At 57.2% G+C, this 14,132-nt stretch overlaps 6 protein-coding genes across 6 annotated transcripts; 3 read left to right on the top strand and 3 right to left on the bottom strand.

Annotated features, from left to right (window-relative positions):
- Positions 1–5: 5 nt before the first annotated feature.
- SCHCODRAFT_01334661 (uncharacterized protein) lies at positions 6–3,379 on the bottom strand (the record flags this gene model as incomplete). The annotated part of the gene is made up of 16 exons (XM_003025885.3): positions 6–370; positions 451–552; positions 643–705; positions 760–857; positions 1,419–1,476; positions 1,515–1,630; positions 1,680–1,705; positions 1,743–1,902; positions 1,964–2,047; positions 2,112–2,255; positions 2,310–2,396; positions 2,448–2,543; positions 2,590–2,618; positions 2,672–2,689; positions 2,743–2,808; positions 3,237–3,379. 16 exons carry the CDS (start codon positions 3,377–3,379, stop codon positions 125–127), a joined length of 1,536 nt encoding a protein of 511 aa, XP_003025931.1. The 3' UTR covers positions 6–124.
- A 1,576-nt stretch (positions 3,380–4,955) lies between these two features.
- On the top strand, positions 4,956–5,475 carry SCHCODRAFT_02574029 (uncharacterized protein; the record flags this gene model as incomplete). Its single annotated transcript, XM_003025896.3, has 3 exons — positions 4,956–5,115; positions 5,181–5,269; positions 5,318–5,475. The coding sequence occupies 3 exons, from the start codon at positions 4,956–4,958 to the stop codon at positions 5,396–5,398; spliced, it is 330 nt and encodes a 109-aa protein (XP_003025942.1). The 3' UTR covers positions 5,399–5,475.
- A 672-nt stretch (positions 5,476–6,147) lies between these two features.
- Positions 6,148–6,676, bottom strand: SCHCODRAFT_02243150 (uncharacterized protein). Its single transcript, XM_050342169.1, has one exon. The coding sequence runs from the start codon at positions 6,536–6,538 to the stop codon at positions 6,194–6,196; it is 345 nt and encodes a 114-aa protein (XP_050200275.1). The 5' UTR covers positions 6,539–6,676; the 3' UTR covers positions 6,148–6,193.
- A 138-nt stretch (positions 6,677–6,814) lies between these two features.
- SCHCODRAFT_02498874 (uncharacterized protein) lies at positions 6,815–10,331 on the top strand (the record flags this gene model as incomplete). Its single annotated transcript, XM_003025895.2, has 7 exons — positions 6,815–7,600; positions 7,652–8,214; positions 8,627–8,689; positions 8,745–8,937; positions 8,989–9,009; positions 9,068–9,588; positions 9,680–10,331. The coding sequence occupies 7 exons, from the start codon at positions 6,815–6,817 to the stop codon at positions 10,329–10,331; spliced, it is 2,799 nt and encodes a 932-aa protein (XP_003025941.1).
- Positions 10,332–10,430: 99 nt separating this feature from the next.
- On the bottom strand, positions 10,431–12,761 carry SCHCODRAFT_02499117 (uncharacterized protein; the record flags this gene model as incomplete). The annotated part of the gene is made up of 7 exons (XM_003025884.2): positions 10,431–10,772; positions 10,832–10,982; positions 11,039–11,342; positions 11,766–12,060; positions 12,111–12,261; positions 12,323–12,608; positions 12,662–12,761. 7 exons carry the CDS (start codon positions 12,759–12,761, stop codon positions 10,431–10,433), a joined length of 1,629 nt encoding a protein of 542 aa, XP_003025930.1.
- Positions 12,762–13,314: 553 nt separating this feature from the next.
- Positions 13,315–13,813, top strand: SCHCODRAFT_02537488 (uncharacterized protein). The gene is made up of 2 exons (XM_050343591.1): positions 13,315–13,566; positions 13,642–13,813. Coding segments are annotated over exons 1-2 (171 nt in total). The 5' UTR covers positions 13,315–13,396; the 3' UTR covers positions 13,643–13,813.
- The last annotated feature ends 319 nt before the right edge of the window (positions 13,814–14,132 follow it).

The following is a 14,132-nucleotide window of genomic DNA, read 5'->3' as shown; positions in this document are numbered from 1 at the left end:
AATGACATGGAGGGAGGGGCAAGGGAGGGGGTCCTTCTCGCCGAACATGACGTTCTCGAGACTCATGGAGGGCGGCACGTCGGCGTAAAGGGGCCGTAACGTCTAGTGCTGAAGAGTCGGTCAGTCATCTGGTCATGACGCGCCTCCTTCGTAGGTGTAAAGCTTCTCCTTCGCGTGTATCAGCACGCGAAGGCTTTGTTGGTGGCTTCACACTCGTCGTAGGATGAGCAAAGAGCTCCCCTCGACGATTGGGGTGCCCCACGGCCTTTCCGAGCCCGTCGTGAGGAGGCAAGAGGTGCCCCACCCGCCCCGCCTCCTTCGCCGAGGGTGCGCGCGCATGCCTCCGGCGGTCTGGGGTCTGCAAAATCGCCTAAACGAAGGGGGTCAGTACCAAACAAACGCATTCGACGAGATAACTCACGAAATAAGGCGCCAAAGGCAACGCAGCACCTCTCCCTTGCCCCGCGCGAGGGGTAGGGGTGCTCCACCCCTCTCACAGCCTTCACCGAGGGTGCACGCGCTGGCCTCCGGCGGTTTGGGGGTCAGAAAAATCTGCCAAAACAAACGGTCAGCATGGCGTTAACATTTCGTTAGGGAATGCGACTCGCCGACTCATATGAAGGGGAGCAAGGGGTACCCCACCCCCGCCGCATCCTTCGCCGAGGGAGCCCGCGCGTGCCTCCGGCGGTTTGGGATCTGCGAAAACTGTCAAGACAAAGGGTCAGCATTTAATTCAAAAAATTCGTTGAGGCGACTCACATGTTCATAACGAGGAGGTAAGGGGCCCCCACCCCTGCCGCGTCCTTCGCCGAGGGAGCGCGCGCATGCCTCCGGCGGTTTGGGCTCAGCAAAAGTCGCTTCAACGAAGACGTCAGCATGTAATTGACAACTTCGAGCAAGGCGACTCACCGAATCATAATCCCATCCTATATGAGGGAACACCCAGCACCACGCCTGACCACGCACGAAGCCCATTTGCGGGCTAGAAGTACCACCCCCTTCGCGAATATCGCCTAAAAGACCCCGCGCGTGCCTCCGGCGGCTCGGGGGGTCTGCGAAAATACCCGAAAAACAAGTCAGCATCGCATTCCTGCACGAGGGCGTAGTAGAGTTTGTGGACAGCAACAATAGCTCACCGAATTACGCCCACCGTCGTCCGGGAGGTGCCGTGCAATTTGTAGTACAGGCCGCATTCCCCGCCGCGTTGGGTGCCGCTGCCGAGCTGCCGCAGTTCCTGCACGAAGGGATGGGGGGATGAAGGGGGCCCTTCACCATCGCTTCACTCGCTCGAGGGCTGCGCACGCGAGTCTCCGGTGGTTCGGGGTCGTAGAGAATTCTCTGAAAATGCAGTCAGCACGCTATTTTCGCGACTTAGTCGAGTGAGATTCGAATAAACCGGTGCCCGAGACGCGACTCACCTCGTTTCAAAGGTCTGGGGGGGGAGAGGAAATTGCTTGGAGGGTGGTCAGCTTGGCACTAAAGTCGTAGAAACAGCGAAAAACATCTGAACTCACATCGACAGGGTTCCCCTCGGCTGTTGTCTGCGAGAGGTTGAATGCCTCATTCACGAGGATCAATTCGTCGAGGGGGTCCGTGCGCGCATCCGGCGGTTCTGGCATCACAAGAAGGGCTGAAAACGGGGTTAGCACGATCAATATCGGGGACGACAGAGAGCTCACCGGCAATAGCCGTCCCTGGGATCGTTCTGCATCGCTGACGACGGCCTCGATTGCTCGTGTGACGGCCTCGCCGCTGTGTCGAGCGTGATCTCCCCGGCTTGAGAGTCGCGTGTAGGGCGCATGAGCGGCACGGCGGCGATGGTGACGAGCGGGAGGTCGTCTAGGATGGTGGTGGGAGGAAGGGAGAGCGTGCCGACATCATTCCTCGAGTCATACGTGTCAGCTATTGCATGCGGCGGGCGGTGATCAGAAGCTTACCTTGACAGCGCACTCGGCGCTCTCACGCAAATATGCGCCGACGTCGGTTTGTGTGTCGATGAGCACAGTGGCGCGGCGCTCGACACGTCTGCAAAGAAGGTCAGTCGTTGCTGTACATGAGGGTGGGAGACAAGACTGTAGGGGGCGAGCTCACCGCCTTTAACGAGCAGTCACGCATGCCGCCGTCTCGAATGAGTGCGTTCTCGTCGTTGAGTGAGAGCAAAACGCCGAGGTCGCATAGGACGGAGGGCTCAGGAAGGAGCGCGAAATGATCTCGACGTCGACGAGATTGCGGCCACGTGTTACGGCGACCGTCGCCTTCGGAATGGTGACTTCGTCATCGTCTTGGGCAATGAGGGGAGAGTATGGAACAGGGTGGTGGCGTCGGGCAGGTCGCGCGAGTTGGGCTCGCCGGGTCGAGCACGAGCTTGCCGGCTGCGACAATGAGCTCGCTCGATGCTGTTGAACGTGTCAGCACCTGCATTGCAATAGAAGAACTGCAACACGCACCTGATGTAGCCGTCGACGCAATCAAAGCGTCGGGGCGAGTACGACAAACCTCGTGTCGGACGTCGTCGACGTGATATGGTGGGAGTAGGAAGAAAGCTAGAAAGCGTCAGTGACCGGTTAGACAGTGACATAGATTACTTACTGATATCAGGGTCACAGTCGTGGATGAAGCTGAAGAGCAGTCAGTAGATTACTGATTGAGATCAGTAAAGCAGGAGACTTACCTGCGATGTGAATGAAACCTGAATTGAATGAATCAAAAAGACATCGGAAACGAAGAATGTGCGTGACTCACCATGGACGAATGAAGAAGATGAAGGAGGGAGGATGTGAGAAGGAAGGAAGAGAAGAGAAGAGAGGACTGGAATGCTGAATCAAGTCCAGAAACTCGTTGCCTCTTATACCCCGCCCGACGGCTATTCCTTCCGCGCGGGCCCCGCCAAATCTTCCAGACCAAGTCCGCCATCACTCCGAGAAGTCGACTGACTTCTTGGGCCGCGGGCCGCCCAGGAGAGGTGCAAGATTGGGGGGAGTAAGCGCGCTAGGCGCGCGCACAATCTTCCGCCTTTCCCTGCGTGAATGTCAGCCTGATCACGGGCAAATAAAGTTGAAACGTACCCCGTTGGCTAGCGGAAACCGCCCGTGGAGTCGCGGAGGGCGGGCCGCGGGGTAGGGCGGTCTTGCTTGGAAGGTGAGCTAGTGCATGCACAAGTCGATCTGTGTGGTTTTCAGCGACAGCGCCGGTCAGCGAGCACCAGAAAACACTAGAAATACTGTACCACGAATCACCCGTGACGTGGCAGTGCCGGCAAGTTGCGGGGTGGTCGCAGGAAAAAGAGAGAAAAGTCGAACTTTGCGCGATCACGCTGGATCTCCATTTGGCAGGCTTTGAGCTGCTCGCAAAGCAGAACAATGCCGGCGCGAATCGCCATCCTCAGAGCGTCGCTTCTCGACGCGACACGTGTCCACGACCCTGTCGACTTGCTGTGGGGGTGTCCCGCGCAGGGGTAGGTGGCGGGAGATGTGTTCACCTCGCCAAGGGGAGGGTGGCCGGTCGAGTACGACAGCGGCGCGGCCCTCGACGCCCGCGCATCAATCTTCCATCAATTGATGGCGCATTTAGCGTCCTATACCTCGGTCTGTGGGAGTAGAAGCGCCCCGGAAGATAGGGAACAATGGAGGATGGTATATTGCGTGCTTTGAGTAGATGCGGATTTCCGAGGCGGCGCGGCGCGCGGCGGACGGAAACACATCGTCATGAGTGTTCCTACATCAGTGAGGTATGATTTCAGCTGAAAGGTCCCGACTGCCAGCTGCTGAGATGTTGGTCAAGCGTGGGGGGATGAGGAGGAGCATGGATGTATGGCAGGAGTGGAGGAGCGCGGAGGGACTGAGAGCATATTCAAGGGTTGGGGGAGGGGTAGAAGAGTATAGGGATGTGGTTATATACCGTCGTCGTGCCTTAGGAACTGTGCTATCCAACATACCAGAACCAGTGCCGCCCGAGTAAAATGGCTCTCGCGCGACGAAAACTCAATTGCAGAGGGCGGGACCGCAAATCGTCGGCACTTTGGACCTTTCCTGAGCGATCCATGAGGTTTCTAGAAGTATGAATTTTTGGCGTCAGGTCGGTACTTAGCAAGGGTAAGCACGTCTCAACCGTACTTTCCTTACTGATCTTGCATCTGGAGAGGTAAGCAAGTAGTCCAGCGCATCTGGACAGTTCAGACGCTGTAGTATATCATGTAGTAGGCTGTCTACATGTGTCCCTACTCATCTGTGACCCCAGATTATAATGGGGGGTAGGTGCCGAAGGCGGGGGAACGCGATCGCGCGTCGCTCGGACTTTTCTCTTGAATTCCGCTCGATCCAGAGGGGCGCCGCGCGTCGTTCTTCGTGGATGGGCAGCGATTGTTGCAATGAGCCTGACCCCAAGCTCCCCAACGAGGGGGACAGCGACGATGGGCGGGGGACGACGTGGACGTGCGGGACAAGAGCGGTCGGGAATTGCCGGCGGATGATCGCGCCGGGCGGGGCGACAGGCGCTTGTTGATCTCGACCACCATCGTCGTTCCCCGTGCCTCCTCCCGTCGCGTCCACCGTCTTCTCCCGGCGTTGTTGTCCTCAGCGACGTTTGTGAATGTGTCTTCCGCGCTCAATGGGGCGCTTTCGTAATCAGTATATTCTTGCTATGTCTCCACTCGTGTACACGGTTTCCTTGAGCTCAGCGAGCGCATCGCCGTCGACCTCACCCAGCGAGCGCCCCCCAGACCCGTGATATCGTCTCGACACTGAAGACAATGAACTCGTAAAGCAGGAACATTCTGAGGATGAGACGGAGGGGCTTGTTCAAATGTTGCCTCCGTCCTCAAACCTTCCCTGACCGGCAACTGTGTACTTCCTTTCGCCGCTCGCTTACAACGGGCTTCTCTCCCGCAATCTCCTCACCTCCGTACCCTTTTCGCCCTGAATTTACCCGTCACCCTCGATTTTCCCGTCGCCTTCCACATGAATTCTCGCACGAGCATCGCTGCTGTCTCACGGTTTCCTCTTCCCTTTGACCTTGCTCCACACCTGCCTTTCGCCTTCGACCTTCTCTCCTCGCCTTCGACCTTCTCTCCTCGCCTCCGAATTGCTCCCTCAACCTCCCAACACCCCCTTCTCCTCTGTATCATCCGCCTCATCACCACATTCCACCTCAAGTTTCTCACCTTCCCCCTCGTCTCGTTCAAGCTGCCGAGTTCAACTCCGAGTTCAGCCCATCCTCTGTCTTCGAGTTCGACTTGGTGGCTTCCGAGCAGGAGTATATGGATCATACTCTGGTGCGTGTGCTAGCCCTCACTCTTGAATTTCTACTGACCATCTCCCAGGGCTCCGTTCTCGCTCGCTCAACACCACACACCATCCTCGAAGCTTGCTCTTACCCCTACCACCTCTCCCTACCCTCGTAGCATGCTTCCCGCTGTACTCCCAGACCCGTCTTGTCAATATATACATGTAATATTCTCCAACAAGCTATGTTTTGCCTCATATTAGCTCGAGTGACCTTCAGGTGCTCTCGCATGCTACTGAGAGTTTTTGAACATGCTCGAGTGGTGCTTAACTCATTCGAGTGACCCGGAACCTGCTCGAGGGATCCCAAACTCGCTTGAGTGTACTTGTACTTGCTCGAGCAATCTCGAGGCCTCAAACACGTCCTGCGATCTTGGGCTTGACTTGGGCTTCCTCCAACGTCAACTCAGGCCCCAAACTCCGCTTCCAACTCGTGCTTGCACCTCCGCTTCCTACGTGGACCTGATCCGCTCTCGACTTGAGACCCTGACCGCTTAATGCTTCTTCTGGTAACCCTTCCGTGATTGTCTCCCTGACCGCTTCGCGCTTCCCTTACCTCACGTCTATCACACTGCTTCTCCCGGACAACTGTCAACCCGTTTCATCACATCCCTGACCCGGTGTCTACTTCCCAACCTTGTGCTTGAGCTCGAGTTGTCTGTCTCGTCCTTCCCAAGCTCGTCCCATTCTCCTCAATCTCATGTTATCCTACCCACGCAAGGCCTACCCTCGAGAACATCCTGTGTGCTTGAGCTTGGCCATTCCCTCCGCAGATCACTCGAACTCCGAGTCTCAAGGGAAGGGAAGGCCGAAGGACCATAATTAGCCATAATTGATGTTCATTGTCCATTACGACTTCTGTCGGGTAGTCGGCTGCTACCTCCGTGGACCCTCAACACAGCCCACATCAACCGTCAACACGCCTTTGACCGCTGATTGCTTCTGTGAGACTGGCAGCCACCGAGTGAGCTTGGCAAGTCATGTGCTTTGAGCACAGAAAAATCATAGGCATAGTTGCATGCTGGCTGATAGCTAAGAAAGTACATAGAACGATAGAGTAGCCATGCACCTACCACCCCCAACTTGAACGACAGCGATAGGCATAGTACGACGGCCACTACCCCCCATGTCACGCTTAATTCCGAGATCGGGGCAGTAGAGAGGTTATAGGACGAGTCAAAGGCAGAATTCAGGGGAATCCCGCGGTAATCAACCTTGTACGAGCCCCCTCTACCTAATCCGCGACGTCCGAAAGCCATACGACGAGGTTCATGTTTTTCGACGCTCGGCTAGGTGGAACTTGCAAATCCCTCCAACTCGTCTCGATTAGGAAGTCCCCCGGTTCAACTCCCCTCACGTCACGCCCCGATGCCCAGGCGGAAAGCACACCGCAAGGCTAGGGTGCATCAGCGGCGGCGCACGGAGGCCGTGGACAATGGCGGGCGGCAAATGACAGCAAGAGGATATAATGACGACGGGCGACGGGCGACGGCCGGCGGATGTGAGGGCAAGAGTCAACGCGCGTCGCGCGCTACATGCGTCATCGACCCCGCCGTGCCACGCCACGTGCCAGCGCTGCCCCGCCAGACGGTCCTCGCTCGCTCAATCCTTGGGGGAGCTGCCCGCTTCTCAACTGTCAACCCGACCGTGGCTCTCCGTCGCGTCGCGTCACAGCGGCTATGACGACATCCTCTCCCCTCACCTCTCCGCCGACCACGACAGTCATGGGTTTACCAACCAACACCAAACCACCATCGCACGCATCAAGCAGCAACCCTGCTGCGACGTCTAACACAAAGTCCTCCGGCTCCTTCCCCGCGGTCCTCATTCCCCGCGACATGCTCCGAGCCGATCTCGAGGCGCGCACCCCCAAAGACCTGACTTCCCTCATCTTCTCTCTAATGGACCGCTTCCCCGACACTGTGCCCTTTGTCGCGAAGCAAACGAACACCGCGCTTGTCTTTGCGCCGTCCGGCAAGGGCTTGTCGAACGCGATCGTGGTTCCCGCTGCGAAGTGGTTCGAGAAGGATCGGGAGGAGGGGCGCGGGGACGTCGATGAGGAGAAGAATAGGGAGAGATGGGACAGGGATCCGACGCCAGTCGCGCGCGAAGTCGCAGGGAGATCAGAAAAGGAGAATATGAAGGAGGCGAAGGGGAGGAAGGATGTGAACGGAAAGGAGCTCGCGGCGCAGAGCGAGGCGGATGAGCCGTCGGCGCAGCCTACTACATTGCGCAAGCGCGCAGCTTCTCGGACACGCTCCCCATCTCCCAATCCCCCCTTTAAGCGCCGCAAGCGCGCCGCTGCGCCGACTGATAACAACGTGCGTGTATGTTCCTACGTCTGACGCCCAAGGCTGACTTTGCCCTCTCAGTCCGCCACAACCTCTACGTCCTTCGATCCCGCAGGCGTGTACACCATCAACTGCCCCTACCTCTTGGACCAATGGCCCGATGACTGCTCCGGCCCCCTCACGCTCCGCCTCGCCCTTTCCTCCACCGGCCGTCACCTCTGGGGCGCCTTCAAGTTCGGCATCGTCGAGGGCGTCCTCCGCTCCACCTCCCCAGCGCCCTTCCTCCCCGACACCACCATCACCTTCGACTGGCGCGGCCGCGAGATGGGCGAGGACACCGTTACCTGGGACGAAGGCAACGTCGGGACGCTGACCCTCGCCACGGACGGCACCCCGCGCGGGACCCTCGACGGTGCGTTCCTCGACCCTGACCAGTGCGTGTTCTCCGGGCGGAAGAAGGTGGGCGATAAGCGGTTCCGCGCGCCGGGGGAGCGGCTTGTGAAGCGGTGGAAGCGCGAGTGGCGGCGGCTGCCCGCGTTGGAGGTGGACCAGGGGAATGTGATCTACGTGGATGAAGCGTTGGAAGAGGCGATGCGACGGAAGGAGCCGCCGTTGCCGTCCGATACCACCGAGGACGAGACCATGTACGTTTAGCTGAGTAAGAAGGCCGCGGATGGACAGGTGTGTCGACCGGGTTGTCAGGCGCGCATGGCTCACTGACAATCGGACGAAGTGCTTTCCATTACTCGAAGATCTAACTCAGATGTATCTTGATGTACGGTATCGTCCCCATGTAACTTCTTGGTGTACTAATCTCTTGTATCCCCTTTCTGCCCAAATATAAGTACGATGTTGACCTTCTCAGCCTGTGCTCGTGCACTTCGCTGGTGTCATCTGACTCGCATCATCAGCTACTTAGAGAATCGGCGTTGCCTCGTCCGAAACTGACGGGCTAGATCTCGAATGGGACTGGATCTGCCGCATGGCGATGGCCCGCACGCGACCGAGAAGCGGACCGGTCTATTCACACCGTCCCACCACTTCCTCTGGCGGTAGCTGCAAAATATCACGGTACTCGGGCTCTTCACTCCCTCGATACTCGTACCTTGTTGAAAGTAAGTACGTGCACCCGTCTCGGATACGCGCTCAGCTAAACACATCATGCATTTCTCAGAACAAAGGGAATGCACCTCCACGTCCCGGAAATCCTCCTCGAAATCGCTCGCGACGAAGGTCTCGGAAAAGGAGACCTGTACAATCTCTCCCTGTCGTGCAAGCTATGGAGGGATATCGCGGAGGTGGTCCTGTGGAAGGATATGCAAGGCTTCATGCCGGTGCTGGCGACGATCCCAGGTCTCTATACAAGGGTAAGCACGTCTCTGAGTTGGGTGCAAGCCGACTGCTGACTGCTCGCTCAGGAGAACTTGGCGGTGTCTATGGTTTGTCGCTTTTGCAGATGTCTGCGAGAGACAAAGGGACTGACGCCACCCGCTTTAGGAATTAGACCGCGCGATTCGCCCGGAAGACTGGCTCGGGGAGCGCGTACAGCAGCGCCGCTCGCTCGTGACGCGCCTCGTCATGCCCTGCGAGTACTGGTGGGACGTCCAGTCCGCCATCGCCGCGTGTCCTCCTCCCGAGGGTCTGCTCTTTCCGAATTTGCGGCAACTGACCGTCGTGCCGATGACGCCGTACGACAATCGTGGCCTGCACCCTGGCCTCTTTGACCTCCTGGTCTCGCCGACCGTCTCCTCGCTCCATCTCGTCGACCTCTGCGGCATACACATATCTGATCCGCGGGCGTGTATTTTTCGCTTCCCCCAGCTCACCGACCTCCGCGTGAAGGAGAACCTTCAGGCGACGGTCGATGGCGAGGACGACGAGGGCTTCGCGTTCGCCGTGGTTGATGCCGCCGGGCGCTTGCAGGATCTCTCTACCGTTGACTTGTCGCTGAAGGCGGCGTTCGAGAGCTCTCACCTGAAGGATCTTTCCGCGGTGCGCGCGTTGCGTTCTCTAGCGCTGTACCGCTCTGAACAATCCTCGGACTCGCCGCCGGGCCCTCTGCACCTGAAGCCTGACTGCTGGCCTGATCTGACTAAGCTGACTGTCCAGCATTCCGTATGAGGATGTGCTGATGATGTTACACTCGGGGCGAGCGAGGCCACTGGAAATGGTGGAGCTCACCGTCACTCTGCACACTTCGAGGGCTCTGCTCGACTTGACGTCTGCCCTCCGCAATCACAGCGCACCCTCGACGATGCGCGAAATCACCATAAAACCCGACTACTGGGACCCACCGTCATGGAAGCTGACCCTCGCGCTCCTGGGGCCGCTGTCCACGTTCCCGCACCTCACCCGGGTCGAGTTCACCAATTACCCTCTGGACCTTTCCGACGCAGATGTCATGCGCATGGCGGAATGGTGGCCCGATCTGCGCGTTCTGAGGATTGATCAGTATAGGTCCATCCCGAACCCGGCGACGCTCACGCTGAACTCACTGATTCACCTCGCACATGGGTGCGCGAAGCTCGAGCGCATCGACCTGCCGCTTCATGCGCGCAACGTGCCGGACGTTGCAGGCACGATAGGTGGTAGCGCAAGCTTCGTCGTAGCTCTTGACGTGGGAAATGCGCCCATTGGAGATCCAGCGGAGGTGGCAGGGTTCCTGCGCAACATCTTTCCGGGAGTAAAAGAGGTCGAATTTGTGTATGGGAGCTCGTGGAAGAAGAGGTGGGAGACGGTGAACGAATATTTGAAGCAATGACAGATTCGTTGTACATTTGACAGCGTGGCTGGGGTGTCTTTTTTCACACATCATTGATAGTATTGATCAGACACTAGTTTGTGCCATCTGGGTGCGGCTTCATACGCGGAGAAAATGAGTGAACTCGGCCACTTCATCTACTCCCTGCTGTAATTCCGTCTCGTAGCGATGTAGTCGCTCGTAGCAGGTACCACACGAGCTCATAACTTCATACAGCTCCTCGGTAAACACTTTATCTAGATCAAGCAGGGTCGCTGGGCCATCAACAAGCAAGGCCTTCATGAGCGTGCTCTGTAGGCCGAGCCATGATTTGTTCATGTCTTCCTGGCCGCAGCCTCGCAGATTCAGGGTCGCTCCTGACCATATGTGCTCGCTGGCAAAATCGGGGAAGTAGGCTATCGCCTCACGCGCAATCTTCTGATACTCTGCGCAGTAAAGGACCTGGAGAATGGTGAGTCATCGAGCGAACGACAATGAGACTATCCATAGATTATACGCACCCAGGCGATCATGTAGGCGGGAGGAAGCGCGTTGTACATCTCACGTGCTGGGACGGCAAGCGTGTATGGAGCGACAGCATTGAGAATGTCATTATGCCCGTTTCTCGCGGCGTATGCCATGACTCTGGCCGGATGTGATTGCATTTTCCCCCTGTGATGGTGATTGGCATCTCGTTCGACCCGTTAGACAAGTAAGACAAGACACACTTCATGTAGAGGCGGCAGACGGCCATTGCAGAGAAGACCTGGTACTTCTCTGCCGCCATAGCGAAATCTGCAATGTCGAGGAAGGGGTACGTATCGAGGTCGAGGTTGACGTCACAGTACACGAAGCGGAAGAGCAGGTCAAGCGTCTTCGACTTTTCTGAGAGGCGAACAGGATCCGTAGGAGTCGAAGAGACGAGTTCCGGAGGAGAGAAGTCCGCGGCGCGGTCCAACTTTGCGCGGTCGACGTAGAACGTGACGTTGTCTGACGAGACGAACGCGACAGAGGTCGGTGTCGCCTCGGAGACTGAACACATAAGTTAGAGCTTTGGTACGCACACCGGCCAGCTCATAAGAGTCACATACATCTCTCCGATACCTTCTCAGTGGGGCAAGTTTCGGCGTCCATCGTGAACGTCGCGAACGAAAAAGGTGATAATGTCTTTGACCGTTGCCTGTCAGGGGTGCTCACGTGGAAGTGTGGATCGCTGTTTGCTATTATTCTGACCGCTGATGCCCTCAAGCGTGGATAGAGATGAACATGGACGAAAGCAAGCGGTCTTCTGTTTCTGTATCGATACAGTAGTATATACATCTTGTATCGAGGTAATACAAACAGATCGAATCACTTACTTGACTCGCCGCAAAAGTTCCGTAAACGTTTCCATCTGCCCAACCGCCAAACTCGTCTGCCACCGCCATTGAATGAGACCATCCCGGCACCGCTCACAGCCCTCCACACTGCGTAGCATATCCACCGTGAACACCTTGTCCAGGTCGAGCAACCCCCACGCTGGCGCTCGGAGCATGGCGAGGGCGACATTGCGCTCAATCCAGGACCACGTTCCATCGGCGCTCTCGCCGAGCTGGCAGGCAGGGTTCTCGCCGGCACCGTAGTCTTCGTCGTCATATTCCTCCTCTTCCTCAGCACCAACTTCACTTTCTTCCAGCGCATGCTCCCGCGGGGGGATCCAGAGGTTTATGACGTTGTGCATGATGGTTTGAAAGCGGCTGCTGTAGAGGGCCTGGGTACGAGACGTCAGCATATGTGCGAGGTGTGAGCTATTTGCCGCACCCAGGTCAGTACGTAGGTGTCGGGAAGGAAGGACTGCACGGTCGCGAGATCGATTCCAGCCGTGTATGGCATAGCAAGGTTCAGCAAGCCCTCGCAGCCATGCTTCACCGCGTATGCTGCGATTTCCAGAGGATGGTCTTTGTACTGGGTACTGCGCGAGAGTCCCTCTATCAGCGGACCTGTACACGCGAGCGTAAGGTGACAACGCGCACCGCATATACTGATGGCAGGCACTTCTAGCGGAATGGACCATGTACGTGTCCGCCGCCTCGGCGAGCTTATTGACGATGGGAAAGAGGATCGTATCGAGAGGAATGTTGACCTCGCAATAGATGAAGCGAAACAGAAGTTCGAGGACTGCTGCGCTCTCGGGGAGGTGAACATCGGCGTCAGAGAGAGGCATGAGGTCGGCGGCGCGGGGGACCTTGACACGTTCAACGTGAAAGATCGTGTTGTCGCCCGAGATGTAGGCGATCGTAGTCGGCGTGAGGGAAGAGACTGTGCTCGTTGTTTAGCGATCGCGGGTCCGGGGGTGAGAACAGGGGACGTACATCGTTTGCAGACGCGCGGTTCCATTGCGGTGATTGTGATGGGGAGGATATTTAGTTGGATATGGGAGATGCAGAGGTACATCGACGTTGCACTGTTCATATATCAGGAGGTCATCGTCAAAGAAGGATAGTCATGAATGAAAGGACAAAGGCGCTCAGCCCACTTGCCTCATGTTAGCTGCATTGCCTGAGGACCGTGAAAGAGCCGCACCTGAAAGACTGAGTCTGCACTGCTCAAGCTCTTCGCCACTGCTCAGCCACAGGATGGAAGGTACACGTTCGAGTTCGAAGACCGCCAACAAGTGATCTATATATGTGTTGAACACAGAGGGATATTCGACAGTGAAAACTCGATATCCTCCCGCCACTTATTCAGCACCGTGCGACACGCGCTGCATGCCCGCGTCCCAAACCGCATCTCCTCCGTGAAGAGCGTGTTCAGGTCGAGCAGAGCACGCCCCCGCGATTTGAGTAGCGTGCAGCTGACCCTGCGTCCATGGGGTCTGCACCGGCAATGAGGAACATGACGAGATACGTCTTCTGCGAGAGGACGACTGCGAGATATAGCGCAAGAAGAGCAAGCGCAGTCCGCGAGATGGGAAACAAGAACAAGAGGGTGATCGGCGGCGCGTGTCGTCTCCGCTCCTACCATCATCAGTCTCGTCTCCTCTCTCACTGCGCACTCGGGCAGTGGCAGCTCTCAACGCAAATGCCGGGCTTGTGGCCTCTTATAACATGATCGTCGCGCTCAATCGGCTCCCTCTCCCATCTCGGTCAGCTTCGACAAGATCCTGGCAGACTGTCTCCAGCTGGCGACGTCCCCGTCCGCACTGCTTTCGTCCGGAATCTATCGCTTCAGGAGAAACGCGCATGAAAGTCGCTGGCCCGGGGCTCTGGGCTCATTGGTGCGTCAGCCGATTGCTCCGAGATGCAAATACTGACTGCCTATCCTCACGAATCTGCTGGTGGTGATACTGCAGAATCGTATCCCATGCCCTCTCGACTCGGCTCGACTCGACGCGACTGCAACCTAGCACATGAGATTCTCTGTCTGCTTCAACTGGACGCTTCTCGGAAGATCATACGCGTACAATCCTTGCTACGTTCTTTTGTAGTCACGTATCAATTCACAATGCAATACCTGTCCCTTCCAACTTTCGTACGGCGCGCCGAGCAACCCGAGCTCTCCTTCCCCAGTAGAAGATGTCGCCGTCGCATCTGGCGGGACTGAATCTGGCAAGGTTGCGCGTTATGCTAGATCTCGCCTAGACTTTGAAAACCCGAGCGAGCGGCGAAGAAGAACAGAGGTGCGTGCTCCAAGTGAAACGTTGGATAACAGTGCGCGAGCTCATTACATGGTAGACGGTATGAGAGGTAGTACACATGACACGGCTCTGGGAAGACAGAAGGCGACGATGTGAGGGAGGAAGAGGAAGGTCCTGAACGTTGAACCGTCAGCGGGGTCGAGGAT

The sequence above is a fragment of the Schizophyllum commune genome (assembly GCF_000143185.2).
Source record: "Schizophyllum commune H4-8 unplaced genomic scaffold SCHCOscaffold_5, whole genome shotgun sequence".
In the NCBI taxonomy this organism is placed as follows: Eukaryota; Fungi; Basidiomycota; class Agaricomycetes; order Agaricales; family Schizophyllaceae; genus Schizophyllum; species Schizophyllum commune.
Note: the sequence above shows the minus strand (reverse complement) of the source record. Positions and strands in the feature narration are given on the sequence as shown.